Source organism: Boleophthalmus pectinirostris, unplaced genomic scaffold, assembly GCF_026225935.1.
Source record: "Boleophthalmus pectinirostris isolate CB_2022bp ecotype Guang Dong unplaced genomic scaffold, ASM2622593v1 HiC_scaffold_20, whole genome shotgun sequence".
NCBI classification, from domain to species: domain Eukaryota; kingdom Metazoa; phylum Chordata; class Actinopteri; order Gobiiformes; family Gobiidae; genus Boleophthalmus; species Boleophthalmus pectinirostris.
The window spans coordinates 12,058,401-12,081,012 of record NW_026571153.1 but is presented as its reverse complement, the minus strand read 5'-3'; the positions used below and the strand labels follow the sequence as shown (position 1 = coordinate 12,081,012).

Here is a 22,612-nt window from a genome sequence, read left to right as displayed (position 1 = left end):
GTAAACCAGTGGACTAAATTAATGTCCAGCAATTTGAGCGTTGTAAAGAATGTGACATCATGTAGAAACCATAATTGCAATTGAGTGAACTGTGTGTTTTAGAGTGGGGGGGATAGTATAGTACCGGTAAATAATGTAATTTCATGTTTCAAAAATGTAACGTCTCCATAAAAAACATTTGTGAAAATAAATTAGCCGTTACGAAACATGTGAGCATCATACCAGCGAGCCTCTTAAACGTCGCCTGTTGTAGTTTATAGTTACTTAAGAACAAGCAGTGGTCCATTTTACAGCGGACAGGATTCACTGATGGGGGAACATTGTGTATGTTTGAGTCGAGATGGGAACATAAAATTAAATCAGGACAGTCACGGAGGATGAACTTGAATGTTCTTGAGGAAAGTGCAAGTCATCCCGGCGTATTTAGAAATTAGTCATTAATCTTGTCTTCACCTGCTCCTCTCCATCAGTGTGCACAAAGCATCCCTCCCTGCATACAAAACATATTCTTTCATAAAATCATGACTGTTTAACCTTAGGTACCTTAATCCACTCAAGTGAATTCTTGCTGGTGCCAGTCTGGATAGCCTCCAAACATATTCACAAGCATTAGATTTCTCTGGCCATTACTCCTCTGTCTAGACGCTGTAAGACACAAGTTGGATCTATTTTTGTCCTTACAAAGATCACCAGAACAAAGGGTCTGCCATATATTAGCTCAGACCAGTCGTAATATGTGATAAGTAAATATTGAGACTTTTTGTCCAATTGATCACCACAGAAAATCATGAATTCAAATCCAGAGCGACAAAAAATATATGTGTACATGTTTCTCATAGATTTTTTTTCTCTTTTTAAAAACAAATACATTTCTTGTACATAAACAACGCATAATTTTAAATAAATGCCACACAAAACGTCTCCCTCAAGGTCAAACTCTACAAAAGCTTTTACTGACACAGAATTGGCTGTAGACGTCTAATAAAATAATGCAGGCTTACTCATATATCAGTGACAATCTGAAATTCTTAGATTTGATTAAAAAAATTAAAAAAAAATCTTGTATTTTAGTATTATATTGCTGGAGCATATTTTGACCTAATTCCAGGGTTTTGTATTGATTTGATCATAACTATAAAACAGAGTATAAAATGCCTCATGAACAGGAATGTACTATCACAATATCGGGTATCGGATATCGGCGCTCATATTTAAAACTTTGGTGGATTGGATATCGGCTTCCAACATATTGGTTCAGTCAATATTCCATTTTGGTAAACACTGATGTAATAAGGCAATCTGAGAGCTAGTAGGGAAGTAACGATATCCAAATCTATCAGTGCGATATTATCATGATATGCATCTCATGGTACGATATTTATTGCGATATTTTGGATAAACTAATATAATTGTAGATAGGACATTTTTTTGCTTTGACAAGATTTTGGTGTGAATTATTTCCGTCATAATCCCAAGAATTCAAGTAAAAAACATATTCATGGTGTCTGCACTGAAATGAATTATGGGATATGTAGTTCCCAATGTTTATAAGCTGTTGCTACTGTAAAACCATGCATTTAAGCAAAGGAACTTGTGATTCGATATATTGTGACAGTCCACGATATTATTGTGAGACTTTTGACGATACGATATCACGATATTTCGGTTATTGTGACATCCCTACTAGCTAATGTTGGCCCAAAACATCTCATAATATTAAACTTGTATTTTTACAAACTGTTCTGTAGCTACAAAACACATTTGGATAATTTTTTTTAACCTTATGTGATCAGTTAAATTATCGGTCGATATCAAATATTGGCAGATACTTAAAGCCAAAGTATCGTCATCGGTATTGGAACAGAAAACCTGGATCATCTCTACTCATGATATAGGAATGAATGATACTGGCAAAAATGTATCTTGATTTTTTTTTTGCATTATGACTATGGTGATATTCAGACGATATTTTCAAAAAGCATCATGAATGTGCTCAAATATGTCTGTAAATTAACCACAAAAGTGAAGAAAAATCATCAATCACCAGTTTCTTGTTAGGGAAATTACACAAGATGATTGTGCTCATTTTATTTTTAATCAACTTCCTAATGTAATACTCAATATTGTAATTTTACACATCTCCAGAACTGCAAATGCGATATTATCCATTTTCCAATATATGTCCCAACCCTAAAAATTTTCCTTTTACAGTAGCAATCTCTTAGTAAAGCTTTTTGAGTTTTCTTCCCATTAGATTTCTTAAAAGTTCCTCTCCACATCATCTGTACACCAGTACTTCTCAGCATCCATAGAAACCACTTAGAGCAGTGCACCCAATATGGCAACCCATCAGACCAGCTTCACTATTCAGTTACAAAGCGACGAACGCACATCCAGCCTTAATTTAATCACTGCACAAGAAATATCTGATACCATCTTATATACCTTCCTTTCTTACATCACTTGGCAGCAGATGTGGAGGGCTCTCTGCAAAAACAAATCAGTATTGGTACTAGAGCGAGATAGTCTACCTCTGGGCCAAAGCAAACCGCCCCATGCAAAGAACTACACATGTATTTACTAAGAAAGCCGAAACCCTATTGTGCAATTATTTCAATGTTTGAACAGGAAAGAAACTTGGCCATTGTCCAGTCCTCCTCTAGAAACGTAAACAAACTTCACCAGAAACCAAGACAAACATTCTTGCAAGTTAATGTGTAATTAACAGGCGTGAGAAGTAACTAAGTACAAATACTCGTGTGACTGTAATTGAGTCGATTTTGTAGTAGTAGAACTTTTTTGAGTAAATTTTTAAACCTTGTATCTGTAATTGTAAGTCTAAATCATAGATATTATAAGTACTGTCTCACACTCTCTCCTTTCTACCAAAGATTATGCCGATTTTGGTTTCAAATTACTACATTCGGTTTCATACAGTTCAATTTTTTTTAAGTTTTATGTAAAATATTGATCTAATATGATGTTATAAAAGTGTCAAGTACGTTGAGTAGTATTTTTATTCCACTTTTACTTCCACTTACTACAATTCTGGCAGCAGCAGAGCTAAATGTAGGCTTTTAAATGATTCATTTAACTGTACTTTTACTAGGAAAAGGAGCAGTCTTTCCGATGGTAATTAAAGTAGTACACCTAAATGTAGGCTTGTGAATGAGCAGTTTTTTGTCCGTGTAACTGTACTTTTACTGAAGATATTTCGAGAACTCTTTCCAGTAGTAATTAAAGTAGTAAGAGACCTGCTCCCCTCTGCTCCGGCTTCATTGTAATAGGTCTGATATACAAAGGAATATTGCCTACATGTTGCAGCAGCAGTTGTTTGAACTCCAATTGCTCCCTTAGCTTCTGTGAAAACTAATTCATGCCGGCTAAGATATTCCCTTTACTGGTACAGCTTTGCAGTGATGTGTGAAGTCTGGCTTTATGGTACAGTAACAGGCACAAGTGGTGGGCTAAGTATCTGCAGTCTCCTCCAAAATTCATAGAAATACCAAGGAGGCAATTTGACATCCAAGATATTCCAGTTTTCATGATTAGTCCATTGTAAATAACGCAAATGCACACGTAATTTCAACTTTTTCTACTTTGACTAGCTTTAAAAAGGAGGTTTACAGTACTTTTAAATTTGAATGAGTTTTAAAATATTCAACAAAGGCAGAGCAGAAGAGCACAACCCAAGCGTACAGCGACATATTATTACTAACACAACTTTTGGATAAAAAAAAATAGCGTAGTCCACGTTTTAGATATGAAAAAAATATTGTTAAAGTTGCTTATTATTGCCGTAATTACAAAGTATGGATATGGGAATTTCTTGGAGGATTAGAGTTTTGTTCGTAAGGGTTAATTAAGTTGTGGTTACGGGTCAAGGACTGACTTCACAACTGCGCCAGGTGCGTGCGGCGTGCGTCCGGATACATACCTCCTCTTCGTGGTTGGTGAACTCAGTCTGTTCGTTTTCCTTCTCGATTTTGTTGTTATTCATGTCGACTCTTGATCACTTTCTCAGCGATGTCTTCTCGTCTGTTTCTTTCACCTTTCTTCTCCTCTTTTCCACGTCAATCGCTACAAAGCACCCTCCGTCGCAGCCAGCACTCGTGCCGGTGTCCGCTGTCTTCTGACCCGGGCTTTCCCCACTACTTTCGCGGCATCAATCTGCTCCAAGAACCGGCTTTAATGTTGGAAGGGGGGAAAAAACAAACTCGCGACGCGTTTGGAAATGTTGTCAGATATTCCCTCGCATTCCCAGGAAAGCTTCTCCGCGGGCTCTTGCTGGCGATCCTCCGTTTGAAATACAGTAAAATGTTCAGTGGACTGCGCCGCGGGCAAACTTCTCTTCCATCGTCGCGTCAGGAGGAGAGGAGCGAAGGAGGGAGCGCGGAGGGAGGGAGGAGGAGGGAAGGGGAGGGCCCTAGGGTGGGGCTCGCTCAGTTAGTTCGCTTAAAGTGCATATGTGACAGGTTAGACTAATCTTTTCACCAAACACGTCTAGATTTAAGGTTTTACAAAACAAATTTATAAAAAGCATATGTTTTTTGAGTTTTTTTTTACATGTCTGGATGAGGGAACATAAACACAACATATAATATAGTAACAATACAATACAAAAGTAATAAAACAGCATAAAAAAGTGCATTTAAAGATGATAACAAGTAGCCTGATTCATCAACTGGTTTCACTTCGGGGAAACTGTCTGACCTCACAGCGTAAGAATTTGTTCGCTCAACGGTAAGCGGATATGTTTTATCATTTAACCAGTCTCTCCTGTTTGGTCATGAAGTACTTAATGCTCCACTAATGGGGTTAACTGGTATATTAAGCTTTTCCCAAATCCCGTAGGAAGAAGGGCAATAACGTCTTTCCCCTAGATAAAATTCATCGAACATTCTCTTTGTTCCGGCTTTAAATCCTCGATCTCCGGTAATTGTTGCCAACACAGAATGTTTGGCTCTTCGCTGATTGGCTGGTGCACGAACTCGCACTTCCACGGTTTTTGCGAACCGTCCAGTTTATTCTGATTCCTGACCTAGTCGCTGGAGAGAAATAAAATTGAGCGGAGGCACTAGGTGGCGCCAGGCTGGCTAGATAAGAATTTCCCTCATTTAGTCTGAGTCCATAGAGTCCAAGGGAATTTCACTCAAGCAGGAATACACTTTTTGAGCTTCAGGTCCATTCATTTATTTCAGTGACTGTATGTATAGTTTTAGTTAATTTTTAAAACAAGCTAAGTTATGGGGACACTTCTGACTTTACTTCCTTGTTGGTCTTGGCAAATGTGACACAGACTATGTAGAGCAGATCTGGGCATTGTCCAACTCCGGGGCCACATACAGCTCTTTGGTTGACTGACATATTTTATTTTTGTGGTGTCTAATTGTATATTTATAATTGCATATGTGATGGACACACCTCCTTATCTCCAGCATGTCCTGTTTATCCTGTTGCTGTTCGGTGGGTCTGCTCATCACCTCCTCATGGTTGACCAACCTGTTTAGTTTTTTCTTTTGTTCGTTGTCTTCTTTTCCTATTGTCATGTGATGTGGTCATGTGATTGATAATCATTTGTATTTAATGGCACCTGTGTGTCCTGTTCTTCCATTATGCCCTGATGAAGACCATCTTGCTGGTCGTCGCTCCATGTAATAAAGAACTTTTAATATATTCAGTCGGAGTGTCTCGGGTTTGTACCTTGAGCACTTTTACATCTCAGTAAGGGTAACATTCTGTTAAGATTTCAAGTTTAACCCTTGTAGAACACCTGTACTGCTATTTTTAACATTTTTATGACCCAGTGAAGTGCTCTACCTCTTTTCTTCATCAAACATATTTTATATTTTACCTCTTGCATGGACTAAAGCTGCAGTGCTTTTATTTTAGAGGTGTTTTTTAAATTACATTTTTGTAAGGCAACCTCACTTTTTCATTGCTTAGTCATAGGGTTGGGTTTCATTAAGAAGTTGCCGATAAGATACATACCTCGATATATAGGCCACGATATGATACATACCTTGACACAGTGTGTTTTCTGTTCGATATGATATGATAATCTATTTGATACGGTTTAATAAAAAATAATGGCTAAATCATGGCTGTGACAGTAAAAGTCTTTGTTAAGTCGCTTCTTCTGCAAAGTTAATATGAAACACGCCCATTTTACTCATCATAACAGTGAAAATGTCAAATGTGTCGCATGAACAAGTTTCCTTCCTCTGAATAAACAACAAAATTGTAGGGCTGTAACAAAGTAAAATATACAAAAAATACTCTTGGCAATATATCGACACAGCAGTCCCGGATGTCGATACTGTATCATCACATTAAATGATACGATATATTGATATTTTTGCACACCCCTATTTAATCATAACATAAACTCTTAGCAGTTTTTCCAGCTCATCAAAACAATGCTCTTTACTGCTTTTTATAAAGAAATACTATGCTATATTATTCAGAATTGAGTGAAACATTTTGCACCAGCCATTCACAATATTTTCTGTTTCTCATGTGGCCCCATGGAAAAAATAATTGCCCACCCCTGACATAGAGGTAACTCCACAACACTGAAATAATGTTAATCTACGCTAAAGGAGTGACCACAAAAGTTATGATTAGACTAATGAAAATAAACGATAACGCCTTCCTTTGTGAAAGGGCCCATATTACGTTATTTTCTGATTTATGTTGTAATGTTTCCTCGTCCCAAACATCTGGAGTTGTGTTTTGTTTCATTCACACATTAATTTAACATTTAACACACATACCCTGCTTATTTAGGCCGAGTTCTTGTCTTGTTTTTAAACTCCATACACAGAATCATTTAGATGATTTCAGCCCTGGAATTGCCTACTCAAGTAAAGGTAAAAGATACTAGCTGTTACCAAAACATGACATTACAAAGCGTAACAGTGCATTTTCAGCTTTGGAGATGTACACAGACTAACAATGCAGGATTACTCAAACATGTGTCAGTGAAACAAAACACTCCAGGTCTGTTTTTGAGGAAGTAACAACATTCTAACATGGCTTAAAGTCAGAGGTGGGGACCTGTGAGTCGTAACTTGGACCCGAGTCAGACTTGAGTCACAATTTTTAAGACTTGAGACTTGATAAAATGGACTAAGACTTGGAATTCAATTCAGACTTGAAGGTCAATGACTCAGGTTTCAAAAGAAGCGCTTCCTGGACCTTCATTTTTTGACCCGGGACTTGACTTGGACTTGAGGCCTGTGACTTGAGAAGACTTGATGTTTCTCCTAAAATTAAATATCTTTTTTAGAAAATACTTTTCTCTTTACAGTTGATAAATGTGGTACTGAATTTTACAGGAACAAACTGGAACATGTCCCTCCCACTTTTCTTTGGTACTTTGGATGATCACATACTGTGATACTCAAATGTACTACAGTAATATACAATACAGTAATATACAGTACAATGCAGTAAAACAGACACAAGAGAGAACTAAACTAAAATAACTGTTATTAAGTCCAACCGCTACGCTAAATCTTTTATTCCTTCTGCCATAAAGCTTTTAAATGGAAAGTAAATTTGCTATTGTGTCCCTGATGCACTGAGGTTTGAATGTATAGCGTCTGTTTTTCTTTTTCTTTTATTATTTATACATTGTGCATGACTAGAGATGTGCAAACTGAATTGCCTTTTGGGATTAATAAAGTTCTTGATTGATTGATTGATTAAGCACTTTTAAATCTGAATTTTTTTCTATTCTAACCGTAATGATTCACAATAAGATCTTGACAAGACATTTAAAAAGGAAAAATTTGCATTTCTTATATAAACACTCTTATATAAATACTTGCATAAATAAGAAAAATTTGTTTAAGTTATATAAATTGCAAAAATCTGAGCTATATTTGATACTTTGGTTTAAAGATTTGAAATGACTTGAGGCTTGGGCTTGACTTGGACTTTTGGCCCAGTGATTCAAGACTCGACTTGGACTTGCCTGTCTTTGACTTGGGACTTGACTTGGACTTGAGGTCAAAGACTTGAGACTTAATTGAAACTCACAAAACACTGACTTGGTCCCCAATATAGATAATTTTAAATCAGAAAAATATGTTTCTGGTGCGTAAATTTCCCCTGTATTTTGGACAGAAGTTTCAGTGTTGATGACATTGGTAGGCTAGAGATTTTAGAACTCACCACTTCTTTCTGTATTTTTGTACTTCTCATTTTGTATTTCCTCAAACTGCCTGTGAACTGATGTACAACTGTGATAAACATCTAACACAGATACTATCGAAACTAAGTAATAATTTTGGGGGGAAAAAAACATGAAAACCTGTCATAGCCACCTTGTGCACTCACCTCCACTGAGCTTTATCAGGTTTTCTCAAGTGCCAAGAAACGGTGACAGTGGAAAAATGGTGCCAATCACTAATCACCTCCTGGATCAGTGGGAAGTTATTTTAATCTCAGGTACATTCTTTCAATCTCTGTCTGAGCTGTTGACTGATGTGGGGAAATATTATAGTCTATACATCTTTGCACGTCTACGTAACTGAAGGTTTAGCTGTACAGGTAGCCTAGAGACATTTTCCAAAGCGTTTTCACTTTTTTTCTTTAGTGGAACTTGCAGGCATAAAACAAAACATGGCCTAGTATAGTAAAATCTCACAACAGCATAGCAGCCTTTAAGATATTCAAGGCATATATTATTTATTTTAAAGGATTTCTTGCCATTTTAAGGGCGTCTCACCATTCAAAAGATATGCAAGTTAAATTATTTAATAAAAACAACTTAAAGGGACAGTTCGGAATTTTGGACATAGGGCCTCATTTTCTTAGCCAGGCTGGAGCCACCTAGTGCCTCCGCTCAATTTCATTTCTCTCCAGCAACTAGGTCAGGAATCAGAATTCACTAGATGGTTCGCAAAAATGAGTGGCGAGTCAGCAAAGAGCCATATATTCTGTGTTGTCAACGATTCCCAAGATCGAGGATTTAAAGCCAGAACAAAGAGAATGTTTGGTGAATTTTATCAAGGGGAAAGATGTTATTGTCCTTCTTCCAATGGGATTTGGGAAAAGCTTAATATACCAGTTGGTCCTGTTAGCAGTGCATATATATATATATATATATATATATATATATATATATATATATATATATATATATATATATATATATATATATATGTCATGACCAAATAGCAGTGACTGGTTAAATTAAAAAAAGTACCCATCTACTGTCGAGCAAACAAATCCTAATGATAAGAGATCAGACGGTTTCCACAAAGTGAAACCGGATGATGAATCAGGCTGTGATTTCCTAGTGAGCCAGAGTGTTGGAGACGTGTGGAGACACTTTTTTAAATATTCCATCCAGTCCTGTATTTGCAGAGGTCGCTGGTGCTAGGCTAGTGCATGTCAATGGCCATAGTTAGCTTGCCACAAAAAACAGTCTTACCCACTCCACAAAACACCCGAAGCAAATCTATTATTACACCAGACTGTCAATGTAAATGTCTGTGTTGATAGAATCATTTTAGAAGTAAAACCAACCTTGCATTTGAAGGATTTATGTCTGAGCAGCAGCAGCGAGTTCCTGATAGAAAGCCTGCCAGAGGCGGATGAATATATGAGAAAATAGTCCCTCAACACGTGACGATTCATGCGATGCAAGGTTAATTTTATTTCAAACATTATTCTATCAACACAGACATTTACATCGACAGTCTGACATAATAATAGATTTGCTTCAGGTGTTTTGTGGAGTGGGTAAGACTGTTTTTAGTTTCAGGCTAACTATGGCCATTGACATGCACTAGCCTAGCACCAGTGACTTCTGCAAATACAAGGACTGGATGGAATATTTTTTAAAAAGTGTCTCCACACGACTCCAACACTCTGGCCCACAAGGAAATGAGGCCTTATGTCCAAAATTCCAGACTGTCCCTTTACGTGATTTTTACTGTTAAAGAAAATTTATCTTTTGAATGGGAAAAAGTACTCAAAATGCCTCAGATAACTAGAAGCTGAAATAAAATAACCACATATGGGAACATTTTGGACTTGACCAGTTGTAGAGCAGTTTATATAAAGAGATAAGATGCTCTGTCGATCCACCATCACAACGCCAATTAATGATAATAAATTAATTCTCCCTCCCATGCCATTATAAGATTGCAATTAAGATTATGAACAATGTAGAATGTAATCCTCTTTTGTTCGTTGTTAGTCTTGTTGTAGCAAACAAATGATAAGAAAGTCAGAAAAATCTTTGCTTTGTTGTTTTGAGCAGAAAATACCAAAACCTGTGATGTTTTGTTAAACACCTTTGCATATTTTAACATGTTTCTTGCATCATTCAGGCACAGCAAACACCCAATCTTTTCTAACCAGTCTTAAAAGTGCAGTGTGTAACTTTTCCAGCGGTGTTGTTGCGTTGCCTGTTGATACTTTGCAGCGACATCATGCAGGGGGTGTTCTACGTGTATCTCTATGGTGGAATGTTCAGTACCTGCCATAGGGACACAAAGCACACATTAACAAACACTAGCAAAAAGTTTTAAAATCATCAGAAGATTCAAGAAAAAATACAAAATGGATTTAAAAAGCACATCTTTGCAAGCCTGTGATAATCCATGTGTTATTCGTTCATTCATTTTTCAAAATAAAACCAAAAATAAGAAAACGAAAAAAGAACTATTTTCTTCATTATTTGTCTCCAAAACCAAAATGAAAAAATGGATAACAATTTGTTTTTTTCAGTTTTCGATTTTGTGTTTAAATTAATTACTAAAATTACTAAAACAGGACTGAACCAGGACTCAATCAGGACTAAAACAGGACTGAACCAGAACCAGGACTAAACTAATACTAAACTATGACTAAACAGTTTTCAGTCCTGGTCCTGGTCCCAGTCTGGTCCCGGACTCAGTTCTGGTCTGGTCCCAGTCTCAGTCCTGGTCTCAGACCTGGTCTAGTTCCGGTCTGGTCCCGGACCTGTTTTAGTCCTGGTTCAGTCTGGCATTTCAGTTTAAGTCACGGGAAATGGCTGTTTTTTATTCATTTAAACACAAAATCAAAAACTGAAAAAACAAATAATTTTTCGTTTTTTTCACTTTGGTTTTGGAGACAAATAATGAAGAAAACTGTTTCTTGTTTTTGGTTTTATTTTGAAAAACAAATGAGTGAATGATACACGGATTTGTGATCAATACATAATTTGGAGTTTGATTTTCAACAAAACAGCCAAGAGTGACTAAAAAAACTGCTTATGACGATAATTTTAAATGTGAGAGATTTGTTCAAGCGCACAAATCATTTTATCCAACTTGAGTAACAGAGCTTCAGACAGAGTAGAGCCTCCAGCTAGCGTCACACCCCCGAAGAATGTAAACTAAATCAGCTGAAAAGTATCAACAGAACTTTCCAGAGTGAGGCATTAACTTTTAACAACTAACATCAACAATAATTTATGTATCTGCACAGCTACTTTTGCTCTTATTTTGTCCACACTGTATATGTTGTATTTATATATACAGGCAAAGTACTTCTAATTACTTTAAATTATAGTTTACATTTCCATGCGTGTATCATTGGATCATTTGTTTTTCAAAATAAAACTATTTTCTTCAGGATTTATCTCCAAAACCAACATGAAAAAACAGATAACGATTTGTTTTTTTTTCAGTTTTCGATTTTGTGACAGGACTCAGATCGAGGCTGAGACCAGGATTGAGACCAGGACCAGACCAGGACCTGACCAGGACTGAGACCAGGACTGAAACTGCAGCCAGACCAAGACCAGGCCAGGACCAGACCGGGATCAGACCGGGACAAGACTGGGACCAGACCAGGACAGAGACTGGGACCAGACCGTGAATGAGACCAGGACTGAGACCGAGACTGGGACCAGACCAGGACTGAGACCAGGACTAAGACCGGGACCAGACTGTGACTAAGACTGGGACCAGACCAGGACTGAGATCGGGACCAAACCAGGGCTGAGACCAGGACAAAGACCAGGACCGAGACCAGGACTGAGACCAGGACTGAGACCGAGACTGGAACCAGACCTGGACTGAGACCAGGACTGAGACCAGGACCAGACCTGGGACTGAGACCAGTTTAGTCCTGGTTTAGTCCTGGTTCAGTTCTAGTTTAGACCTGATTTAGACCTGGTTTAGACCTGGTTTAGTCCTGTTTTAGTCCTGTTTTAGTCCGATCAAAAACTGAAAAAATTAATCATTATCTGTTTTTTCATTTTGGTTTTAGAGACAAATAATGAAGAAAACAGTTGCTTTTTCCATTTTCTTATGTTTGGTTTTATTTTGAAAAACAAATGAACAAATGATACATGGATTCATTTTACTATTATTCTGTTTTATGTTGCACCATAAAGTTCTTTTTGTCCATTGTGAACGAAGGCAAACGTCTCTATCTCTATTATTCTAAATCGTGAAAAACATCCTATTGTCAGCACTTATCTCCATGATGAAAAGTTACACAGTGCCCCTTTAAGTAAGTAGGAAATATAAGTGTTTAAAGAGTTACTTATTGTCGTAGGGTGTTTAAAGGTTAACTGTGCTGCATGTGATCCCGGTACTTTCTGTCATCACACTGGCACCACACGAGGCTTTTTCTGTCTCTGCTGCTCAACGCCTGGAAGAAGAAACACACTATATGAATCACCAACCCAACTATAGACGCACAAATATCACAGCAACTATTCTAAAGGGGGCACATTGCTCTTTCTCTGGGTATTTAGTAAAAAATTATAACAACTCATAGGTCATTATTTTAATTTTTTTTGTTGTAAATCGTCATATTTATTTAAAACTGCTTCAAACGGATTCTTGTGAGCTTTAAGCCATGTTTTAATGTTGTTATCTCGTCAAAAACAAACCTGGAGTTGTGTTTTGTTTCATTCACACATTGATTGACATTTGATTCATCCTTTATTATTAGTCTGTCTACATCTCCAAAGCTCAAAACGCTCTCTTCCACCTTGTGATGTCATCTAATGATCGTGTTTTCAAGTTAACAACTATCTTTTACTTTTAGTTCAGTAGAGGTCGGCAATTCCAGGGCTGAGATCATGCAGATGATTCTAGTGAAGGTGTGCGGAGTTTAAAAACACAGTGGAGTTTTCAGTTTGAGAAAAGAACTTCAGCCGTAATATGCAGGGTTTGTGTTTTAAATGTGTGTGAATCAAACACATGAAAACACAAGTCCAGGTGTGGTTGTGATGAGGAAACAATCATAACGTAGATCGGGAACTAGCGTAATATGGGCCCATTAAAAATAAAAAGAGTTATCTTCCTGTTCACAATTTATCGTGAGGGCGAAAACGGGTAGCCTGTTTCATCCGCCAGTTTCACTTCATGGGAAACCGTTTGACCTCACAGCATTACGATTCGTTCGCTCGACAGTAGGCAGGTTCTGTTTTTGTTTAATCAATCGCTGCTATTTCGTCGTAACGTATATAATGTGCCAAATCCCATATGAAGAAGGTCAATAACGTCTTTCTCCTCAATAAGATTCACCAAACATTCTCTTTGTTACGGCTTTTAAATCCTCGATCTCGGGAATCGTTGCCAACACAGAATGTAATGTCCATCACGACCACTTTGTTTACTGCCGTGCTGTACCACAAAATGGACAGACAGCCGCTTGAGTTTGATGTCATGGCTTCACAGCTCTTCACTGATTGGCTGGTGCACGGTCTACAAGTTCTGAGGTTCTTGCAATCCGTCTAGTGTATTCTGATTCCTGACCTAATCGCTGGAGAGAAATGACATTGAGTGGAGGCACTAGGTGGCACCAGCCTGGCTACATTTTACCTTTAGTTCAGTAGACTTTGTCAAATCCGGTGCTGAGATCATCCAAATGATTTTAGCGAAGGTGTAAGGAGTTTAAAAGCACAGTGGAGCACTTCCTGTATGACAACATGACATCAAAAGGTGGATCAGAGTGTTTTCAGTGTGAGAAAAGAACTCAGCTTTAATATGCAGGGTTTGTGTGTTAAACATGTGTGAATGAAACACATGAAAACACAACTCCATGTCTGTTTTTGATGAGGAAACAATATTATATTATATTAACATAGATCAGGAAGTAGCAAAATATGGGCCCTTTAAAAATACAAAGAGTTAACTTCCTGTTCACAATTTATCGTGAGGATGAAAATGGAGGTTGATGGGCAATATGGCGTCTTGAAAACTGAACTATTTTAAAAGACAATTAAAACAAAGATTGATTCCTAATGATATTTAATCTCTGAACTACTGAAAGTCGACTTGCCTGTGCTAAAATCATGTTTATAGGGGAGGTGATCTTCTAAATCTCTTCTGCACAGTAATGTTTTTGTTTCTACCTGTTTGAAATGTTGTTTTTACTATATGTGCAAATAAAATCTAAGTCTAAATCTAAAAAAAACAAGTGATTAAAGATTGTTGAAACATGCACGAATCACTCCAAATCCAACTTCAAGCGAGTAACTGAGAAGGAGAAACAACAATAACATGGATAAAAGCTCTGAAAAGTCAATTTTGCGCATAGGTCTGCTTTAAGTCCCAACCCACTCGTCGAAAATCACTGCTGTAAAGGACACAACGTCAGCTAATGCATGTGAGCTCACCTATTTGATTTATGGACTGAAGTGAAGACACAGCCAAGCTCTTAGGCCAAAGAAGATGTCTCAACAGCACAAGAGTAGAACAAACATACTACAAACGCTTACGGGCACACCTATCGTCTACAGACAGTGCGGAAAAAGGCCTTTAAAGTAGCGATCAGGTGACGAGTCTGCCTTGAACGCTGCCTTCTTTCGAAACATTTATTTTCAGCTACTGTTTTCGCTTTGAATCTGAAGATGAAAAGTCGCGGAGTTGACAGAAGAGGCACAACTTTGACTATACGTTGGGTGAAGCATATTACACAAGACAGAAGCTGGCATGGTCTGACAAGGCTTTGCGTAAAGCGTGGATATTTGCTGAACCTGCACTTGAAAAAACAACTAAAAACAGTCATTGCGGATCAGAAAAAACACAAAAGAAAGAGACGTTTTTTATGCTGATGAGAGAGATTTCAGGATGACTTGAACAAGAGAGGAAGGAGGGTCTCGGGGAGTCTTCGAAGCAGATAAAAATGGAAATGTGACTACCCCCCTTCGCGGTATCAAAGCCTGTACCCACCGGAGTCTGGGGAGAGAAGGGGGGAGGGGTTAGGAAGGAGGAGGCGAAGGACGGATAAAAAGGAGGGAGGAAAGGAGAGATGTCCCAGCTGTGTTTGACAGGTCTCAGGGCTGAGCTGTGTGGTCTGATGTTCCAAGAGGAGGAGGAGGAAGAGGAGGAAGGGGGAGGAAGGGGGACAATGGCCTCCCACAGAGTTCATTTTCTTAAGAAATTTTAATTAAATTTTACATTTTTAGTCAAATAATTATTTTTAGTTTTACCATAGTAGTTTCAAGTCAGTTTAAAGGTCCGATATTATGTGAGATTGACTCTTGTGAGCTTTAAGCCGTGTTATAATGTTGTTATCTCATCAAAAATACACCCAGAGTTGTGTTTTGTTTCATTCACACATGTTTGAGTAATAATTTATGATTAGTCTGTTTACATCGCCACAGCTCAGAGTGCTTTGTTTCATCTTGTGATGTTATGAAGCGGTCGTTTTTCAAGTTACTACTACTACTACTTTTTACCTTTAGTTCAGTAGAGATTGGCAATTTACGGGCTGAAATTATCCAAATTATTAGTTTAAAATCCATAGTCAAGCACTTCCTGTGACATCACAAAGTGGAACAGGGTGTTTTCTGTTTGAGAGAAGAGCTAAATATGCAGGATTTGTGTGTATGAATGAAACAAAACACAACTGGTATGTTTCTGAAGAGGAAATAAAATTATAAGACAGATTAAAAAACTGTGTATTGTAGTACCTTTGTAAATTTAGTTTTAAAGGGACAGTCTGAAATTTTGGACATAGGGCCTCATTTCCTAGTGAGCCAGAGTGTTGGAGACGTGTGGAGACACTTTTTGAAATATTCCATTAAGTCCTTGTATTTGCAGAGGTCGCTGGTGCTAGGCTAGTGCATGTCAATGGCCATAGTTATCCTGCCACTAAAAACAGTCTTACCCACTCCACAAAACACCCGAAGCAAATCTATTATTACACCAGTCTGTCGATGTAAATGTCTGTGTCGATAAAATAATGTTCGAAATAAAACTAACCTTGCATTGCATGAATCGTCGCATGTTGAAGAACTATTTTCTTATATATCAATCCGCCGCTGCCAAGCTTTCTATCAGGAAATACAACTCACTGATGCTCAGATATAAATTCTTCAAATGCGAGGTTGGTTTTACTTCTAAAATTATTCTCTCAACACAGACATTTACATCGACAGTCTGGTGTAATAAAAGATTTGCTTCAGGTGTTTTGAGGAGTGGGTAAGACTGTTTTTAGTGGCAGGATAACTATGGCCATTGACATGCACTAGCCTAGCACCAGTGACCTCTGCAAATACAAGAACTGGATGGAATATTTAAAAAAGTGTCTCCACATGTCTCCAACACTCTGGCTCACTAGGAAATGAGGTCCTATGTCCAAAATTCCAGACTGTCCCTTTAAGTTAACAAATATATAAGATTGGCATTGACTGATAATATTCTTAGTCAACTAAATGAACTCTTTACCCCCCATGAAACACACACACAAAAGAGGAGAGTAGAGGAGACGCACGGCTGGTCACGGTGTTCTGGTAACATGTCTCAGCTTTGACATGGTCCAGCCCTGTGAAGATATGTGTGTTATCAGGAGGGCTGGAGCAGGGGTCTGAGTGTGTCTGCTAACAAGCTGTATTTTTAGAGTCACGTGAAGAACAGAAGGCTGCACAGCACAGCAACAATGTGAGCTGAGAAGATCTGTGAGAACGCCACAGTTATGACAAACAGGAAGAGTATTAGTAAGTGGTTGTTATTTAAGTAAAAATACAGATACTAACGCTAAAATAAGTAAAAGTAATCACATGAAAAAATCTACTGAAGTAAAAGCATTAAAGTAGCCCTGAAAATCAATCTTTTTTTGTTGTTGTTGTTGTTGTTGTTTTTATTCGTATTTTTTGTTTGCTCAAATAGTGAACTTCATAAAAAATAAAACATTTTCAGGCTTTTTAGCAGGTCTCAAACAATAATTTAAAAAATACATTTACTTTTTAGTCCAGTTAAAAAATATAGAGGAGTAGAAAGTACAGACAACTGCTCTCAAATATAATGAAGTAAAAGTAAAATTAAGCAACATTTTGATGATATTTGAAGGTTCATTCATCGCTATTCTTGATTTTACAAGTTTTATTGTCTTAACAAGGACCAGTGGAGTTAAGTTGAGCTTTATTTAATACTTCTATTGGACATGTTTTATTTGTATTGTGCAGCACTTTGGAAACTGTTTTGTTTATGAAATGTGCTATATAAATAAAGTGGATTGGACTGGATGGTAACCACAGAGGTGGGACCAAGTTGTTTTGCAAGCCTCAAGTAAGTCTCAAGTCTTTGACCTCAAGTCCGAGTCAAGTCCCAAGTCAAATACCGACAAGTCCAAGTCAGGTCTTGAGTCACTGCTCCATAATTTCACGTCAAGTCCAAGTCGTCTGCTTTGAGCTTCAAGTCATTTCAAGTCTTTAAACGAAAGCACCAAATAGAGCTTACATTTTTGCAATTTATATGACTTAAACTAAATTGTACTTACAATATCATGGTTTATTTATAGTATTTATAACATAGTAATACAGTATTTATTATATAGAACTGAACATTTTTCCTTTTTAAATGTCTTGACAAGATCTGAGTGTGAATTATTACGGTCAGAATAGAAAGAATTTAGATTTAAAAGTGCTAAATAAGAGTTATTTTATCATGTAGTCTGCACCGAATTGGAAGGATCATGTTCTTTGTAGTTCCCGCTGATTTATTGTATTGTACTGTATATTACTGTCTATTACTGTAGTACGTTTAATGATACCACATCACAGTACTTCAGCTACTGTTGCCATAGTAACAAACAGAGAAGTGAGATGGACATGTTCCAGTTTGTTCCTGTAAAATGAATCACCACATTTATCAACTGTAAGAGAAAAAGTATTTTCTAAAAACACACATATATCATTTCAGCAGAAGCATCAAGTCTTCTAAAGTCACAGGGCTCAAGTCTGAGTCAAGTCCCAAGTCACTGACCTTCAAATCTAAGTCAAGTCCCAAGTCTTAGTCAAGTCTCAAGTCCTCAAAACAGTGACTGATGTCTGACTCGAGTCCAAGTCACGACGATGTGCAAGTCCTCACCTCTGGGTAACCATGTCATCTTTTTTCTCACTCAAACCCTCAGTGGATAAAATATCAGAGTGAAACAATGAAGTTAAATAAAAAGCAATTACCTTTGAGTTTGAGTGTTAGTTTTATGTAACATTATGAGCTTGAAGTACAGTACAGACCACGTGTCCTTTCTTGAGTTGTCCTCCATATATTTTTATTGTGGTTGAAGTAACATTTTACAGTTTGTCGTAAAATAAAAGCATGTGTACAGTTTTTCTTCTATTATTTAATTGGTCTTGACTGGAGTGAGCACTTGACATTTAACAGCCAAAGAGTGTTAGCCTCACAACATCTTTCACTGGCGCTGTGAGAAACCTGAACAAAAACAAAGGGAGGGCCGGAGGATTGAGACACAAATCTGATTATGTGATATTGTCGTCTGGATCACTGGCTCATGGCTAAAAGGCCAGTGTGATATGAGCAGTGACGGCACAAACAATCTATGATGACAGAACATCCATGTATCGACTGGAGGAACGACACACACTCTACACTACACCTCACACACACTCTCACACTCTCTCTCTCTCTCTCTCTCTCAATCACTAGTCCTCACTCTTTCTTTTCTTCCATTCTCTCACTCTCTTTCTCCCCCCCTCCCCCTCTCTGTCTCTCTTTCTTTGTTTCTCTCTCTTTCTTTCACACTCCCCCTTCTCTCTATCTCTCTCTCTCTCTCTCCCTCTTTCTCTCTCTCTCCCTCCCTCTCTTCCTCTCTCTCTCTCTCTCTCTCTATCTATCTATCTAGCTCTCTTTCTGTCTTTCTCTCCCTCCCCCTCTCTCTTTCTCTCTCTCTGCCTCTTTCTCTCTCTCTCTTTCTCTCTCTCTCTCTCTCTCTCTCTCTCTCTCTCTATTGCCCTCTTTCTCTCTCCTCTCTCTCTCTCTCTCTCCCTCTCTCTCTCTCTCTCTCTCCCTCTCTCTCTGTCTAGCTCTCTCTGTCTTTCTCTTTTTCTCCCTCCCCCCTCTATCTCTTTCTATCTCCCCTCTCTCTGTCTCCCTCTCTCTCTGTCTCTCTCTCTCTCTGTCTAGCTCTATTTATCTCTCTTTCTCTCTTCCCCTATTGCTCTCTCTCTCTCTCTCTCTCTCTCGCTATCTATCTATCTAGCTATCGCTGTCTCTCTGTCTTTCTCTCTCTCTCTCTCTCTCTGTCTATCTCTCTCTCATCTTCTCTCTAGTTTCTCTCTCTAACTCTTTCTCTTGCTCTCTGTCTTTCTCCCTATCGCTCTCTCTCTCTCTCTGGCTAGCTCTCTCTCTCTAACTTTTTCTCTATCTATCTATCTATCTATCTATCTATCTATCTATCTATCTATCTATCTATCTATCTAGTTATTTGTGTCTCTATCGCTTTCTCTCGCTCAGTGTCTAGCTCTCTCTCTCTCGTTCTCTCATTCTCTCTCCCTCTTTCTCCCTTTCTCCCTCTCTTTCTCTCTCCATCTCTCTGAGTGTTTGTTTTTCAGCCAAAACACCTGCAACTGGATACAAGCTGGATAAATGTAATGTTTTACTGTGGAACCTTCCGGGCAAAACAAGGACGTCTTTACAGAGACCAGAGACACCAAAAAAGTTTCTTAGTACACTTTTAAGTATCAGTATTCTTGCCCGAGCAGCTCCCCCTCCTCTTCCTCCTCGTCTTCCTCCTGTGTGTGTGTGTGTGTGTGTGTGTGTGTGTGTGCTGGAGTGTATAGTAGGTCTGGTTTGGGCAGGAGGCCACACTGTTCCTCTCCCTGTGACTCCTCTGATACACTCTCCTCCTCCTCCTGCTGCTGCCCTTTGATCTGCCTCGAACATCTCTAATGAACCATTTGTGGGCAGATTGACCCGCGGTAATTGGCCATGAGAGACCCGGCTCTTTGTTTCAGTTAGTTTAGCCTTTCCTGTGGCATCTTCACGACCCCATGTGTTTACACGCACAACAAGAAACTCATCTTTGTCTCGTTTTCAGAGCGTCTGGATGAGATTATTAAATATGTAAACAGTTGTATTTGATATGAGCACTGACTGTTCACATCTGTGCAGGTTTTGACAACTTATTTTAATTCATTTTAATTTCTTTGTGTTTACTATTATCATTATCATTGTCATTATTTCTATTATTATTAATTTATTGTCTGTTGTTGTACTTTAACCAAAAACTGAATCTGTTAAGTAATCTGTCAAGCCATTAAATTAATCATGATGTGGTGGCGGTGATACATATTTACTGTACATATACGTGTAAGTGTGTGCCTATTGTGGGATTATTATTTAAAATTGTGGACAAAAATAAAATTGAAATTGACTGAAGGAGCTCTGTGTACCATTTGTTTTTTTGAATTTCAACAGGAATGAAAAACAATAAAATGGTTTTCATTTTTCCATTTCCGTTACAGTATTTTACAAAAAACAAACAAAAACAACAAAAACAGATTGACCTTTATTTCCAATATTTAATTTTAAGTTTATTTCATTCAGAGCAGTTATGCTGCTTAGTGTGCCACTTGTGAATTCAGTGTCAACTATGGATCTATAATTAAAAACTATTTTTATTATAGTTCTGTGGTGTCAACTGAACAAAGTTTATAGCCTCGCTGTTTCCTGTTTCAACAATGACTTTCTAGGACAGTGGTGTCAAAATTAAAAACTGGGACTAAGTCGTGGGCCAAACTAAATATTTATTGAAATTTTCAACAACATCTGCATGTTTTCTCTTCTATGGAGACATGTCATGTTAAACCTTTTCTTAATAAAATAAATGTTTAACAATAGTTTTGCTTAAACACTGAATCCAGAACAAGCATAAAATAAAATAATAACTAAATTTTAAATAAATATTGTCTCTATAGCCGATCTGTATCATATTTGATATGATCTTGAGGGTCAAATATAATTATATTGCGGGCCAAATTTGGCCCCCGGGCCTGAGTTTGACATGTCTGTTCTAGGGCGTAAAAGTAAACGTGTCGCTATAAAAGAAGAGACATGTTTGTCCACAAAACTAAAACGATTTTTCTGTTAAGTTCTTCTAGCAGCAGAACTTCCGGGGCAAATAAACCAGAGAGAATAAAATATCCAAATTAAAATAGGCACCAAGACTGTTTTTGATGGGTGTGATTTGAAAAATACTTTAAATGAAAGATTGGAAATAGAGGTCAAAATCTTTTTTTTTTTTTTTTTTTTTTTTTTTTTTTTTTGACACTAAAGAAATTGAATAAACTGTTTTCCTCATTTTATTGTTTTTCATTCTTAATTGGAATTCAAAAGAACGAATGGTACACAGACCTAAGAAACATACTGCAAAAACGGTAAACTAATTAGCACAGACAAAAATAAAAAAGAATTTAAAAAACTGCTGTTTCCGTAGAGATAAATAAGTGTAATGCCATACTGTGGAGCATTGCAGGCTGGTGCTGGACCCTCCACCAGAAAAGTTTCATAAGAAGAAGAGTTTATGTTAAATTCATTGTGCTTTGTCTTCCAAACACAAAAATCCATTGATCAAGTGACACATGCCACTAGATGTTTTTCATAATCACATTTCTTCTTTTGTGCATGTAAACAAACACCAAAAATGTGATCGGATTATTGGGTTATCTGATTGTTTTAGTTATCTGATTTTGACTGGCCGTGTAAACGTACCCAGTGACATAAAGTTCACATTAGCTGAACAATAGCAGGGCTTTCAAAGGGGCCTCTATCTGTCTGAGGAGGCTCTGTTTGTGTTCCCTGCTTTTAAGTGGCGTCTCTGAACTATCAGCAGCATCTTCATGTGTTTTAGTGATGTCATCTGAGCCATAAATTCTCCGCTCCGTGCAGCTATCATTACCAAAGCCCTAATTTGGTTAGGTTTCGCTGATGTTTTTGAATTCATTGCTTAACTGTGTATTTACTGTCTCCGATCTGAAAGCTGCAGCTCGTAACTTTCCTAGTGGAGGGTCTGCTGCCTACTTGTCTCCATTGTTTTGCCTGGAATGTTACACAGTATGGCATTATGCTTATCTAGCTGCGTGGAGACAATCAGGTGGTGCGATAAAAGCCAACTTCCTGGTCAGATCTGTGGAGAAGTGATTCTGCTCACAGTATAATTGATGTTTTTAAGGTATTTTTAGAGTAATAAAAGCATCTCTAATTGGATAAATGCAAGACAGATCAATGTAATGCTATACCGTGGAACACTACAGGCAAAGTAATAACATCTCCATGGATTCTCTATCATAAAAGTTACATAGTGCAGCTTTAAATATGCTAATAAGACATACATACATAAGGTAGTGTGCCGCAGCAATTTT

The 22,612-nt window shown here is 37.7% G+C and overlaps 1 protein-coding gene across 1 annotated transcript in view; it reads right to left on the bottom strand.

Annotated features, from left to right (window-relative positions):
• LOC110159335 (RNA-binding protein with multiple splicing-like) overlaps positions 1 to 4,363 on the bottom strand; it is an 89,877-nt gene extending 85,514 nt beyond the window's left edge. The window contains exon 1 of the mRNA XM_055156530.1: positions 3,938 to 4,363. Within this exon, the coding sequence (XP_055012505.1) occupies positions 3,938 to 4,000 (63 nt within the window). The 5' untranslated portion in view covers positions 4,001 to 4,363. The remainder of the gene's footprint in view (positions 1 to 3,937) is intronic.
• Between the last annotated feature and the right edge of the window lie 18,249 nt (positions 4,364 to 22,612).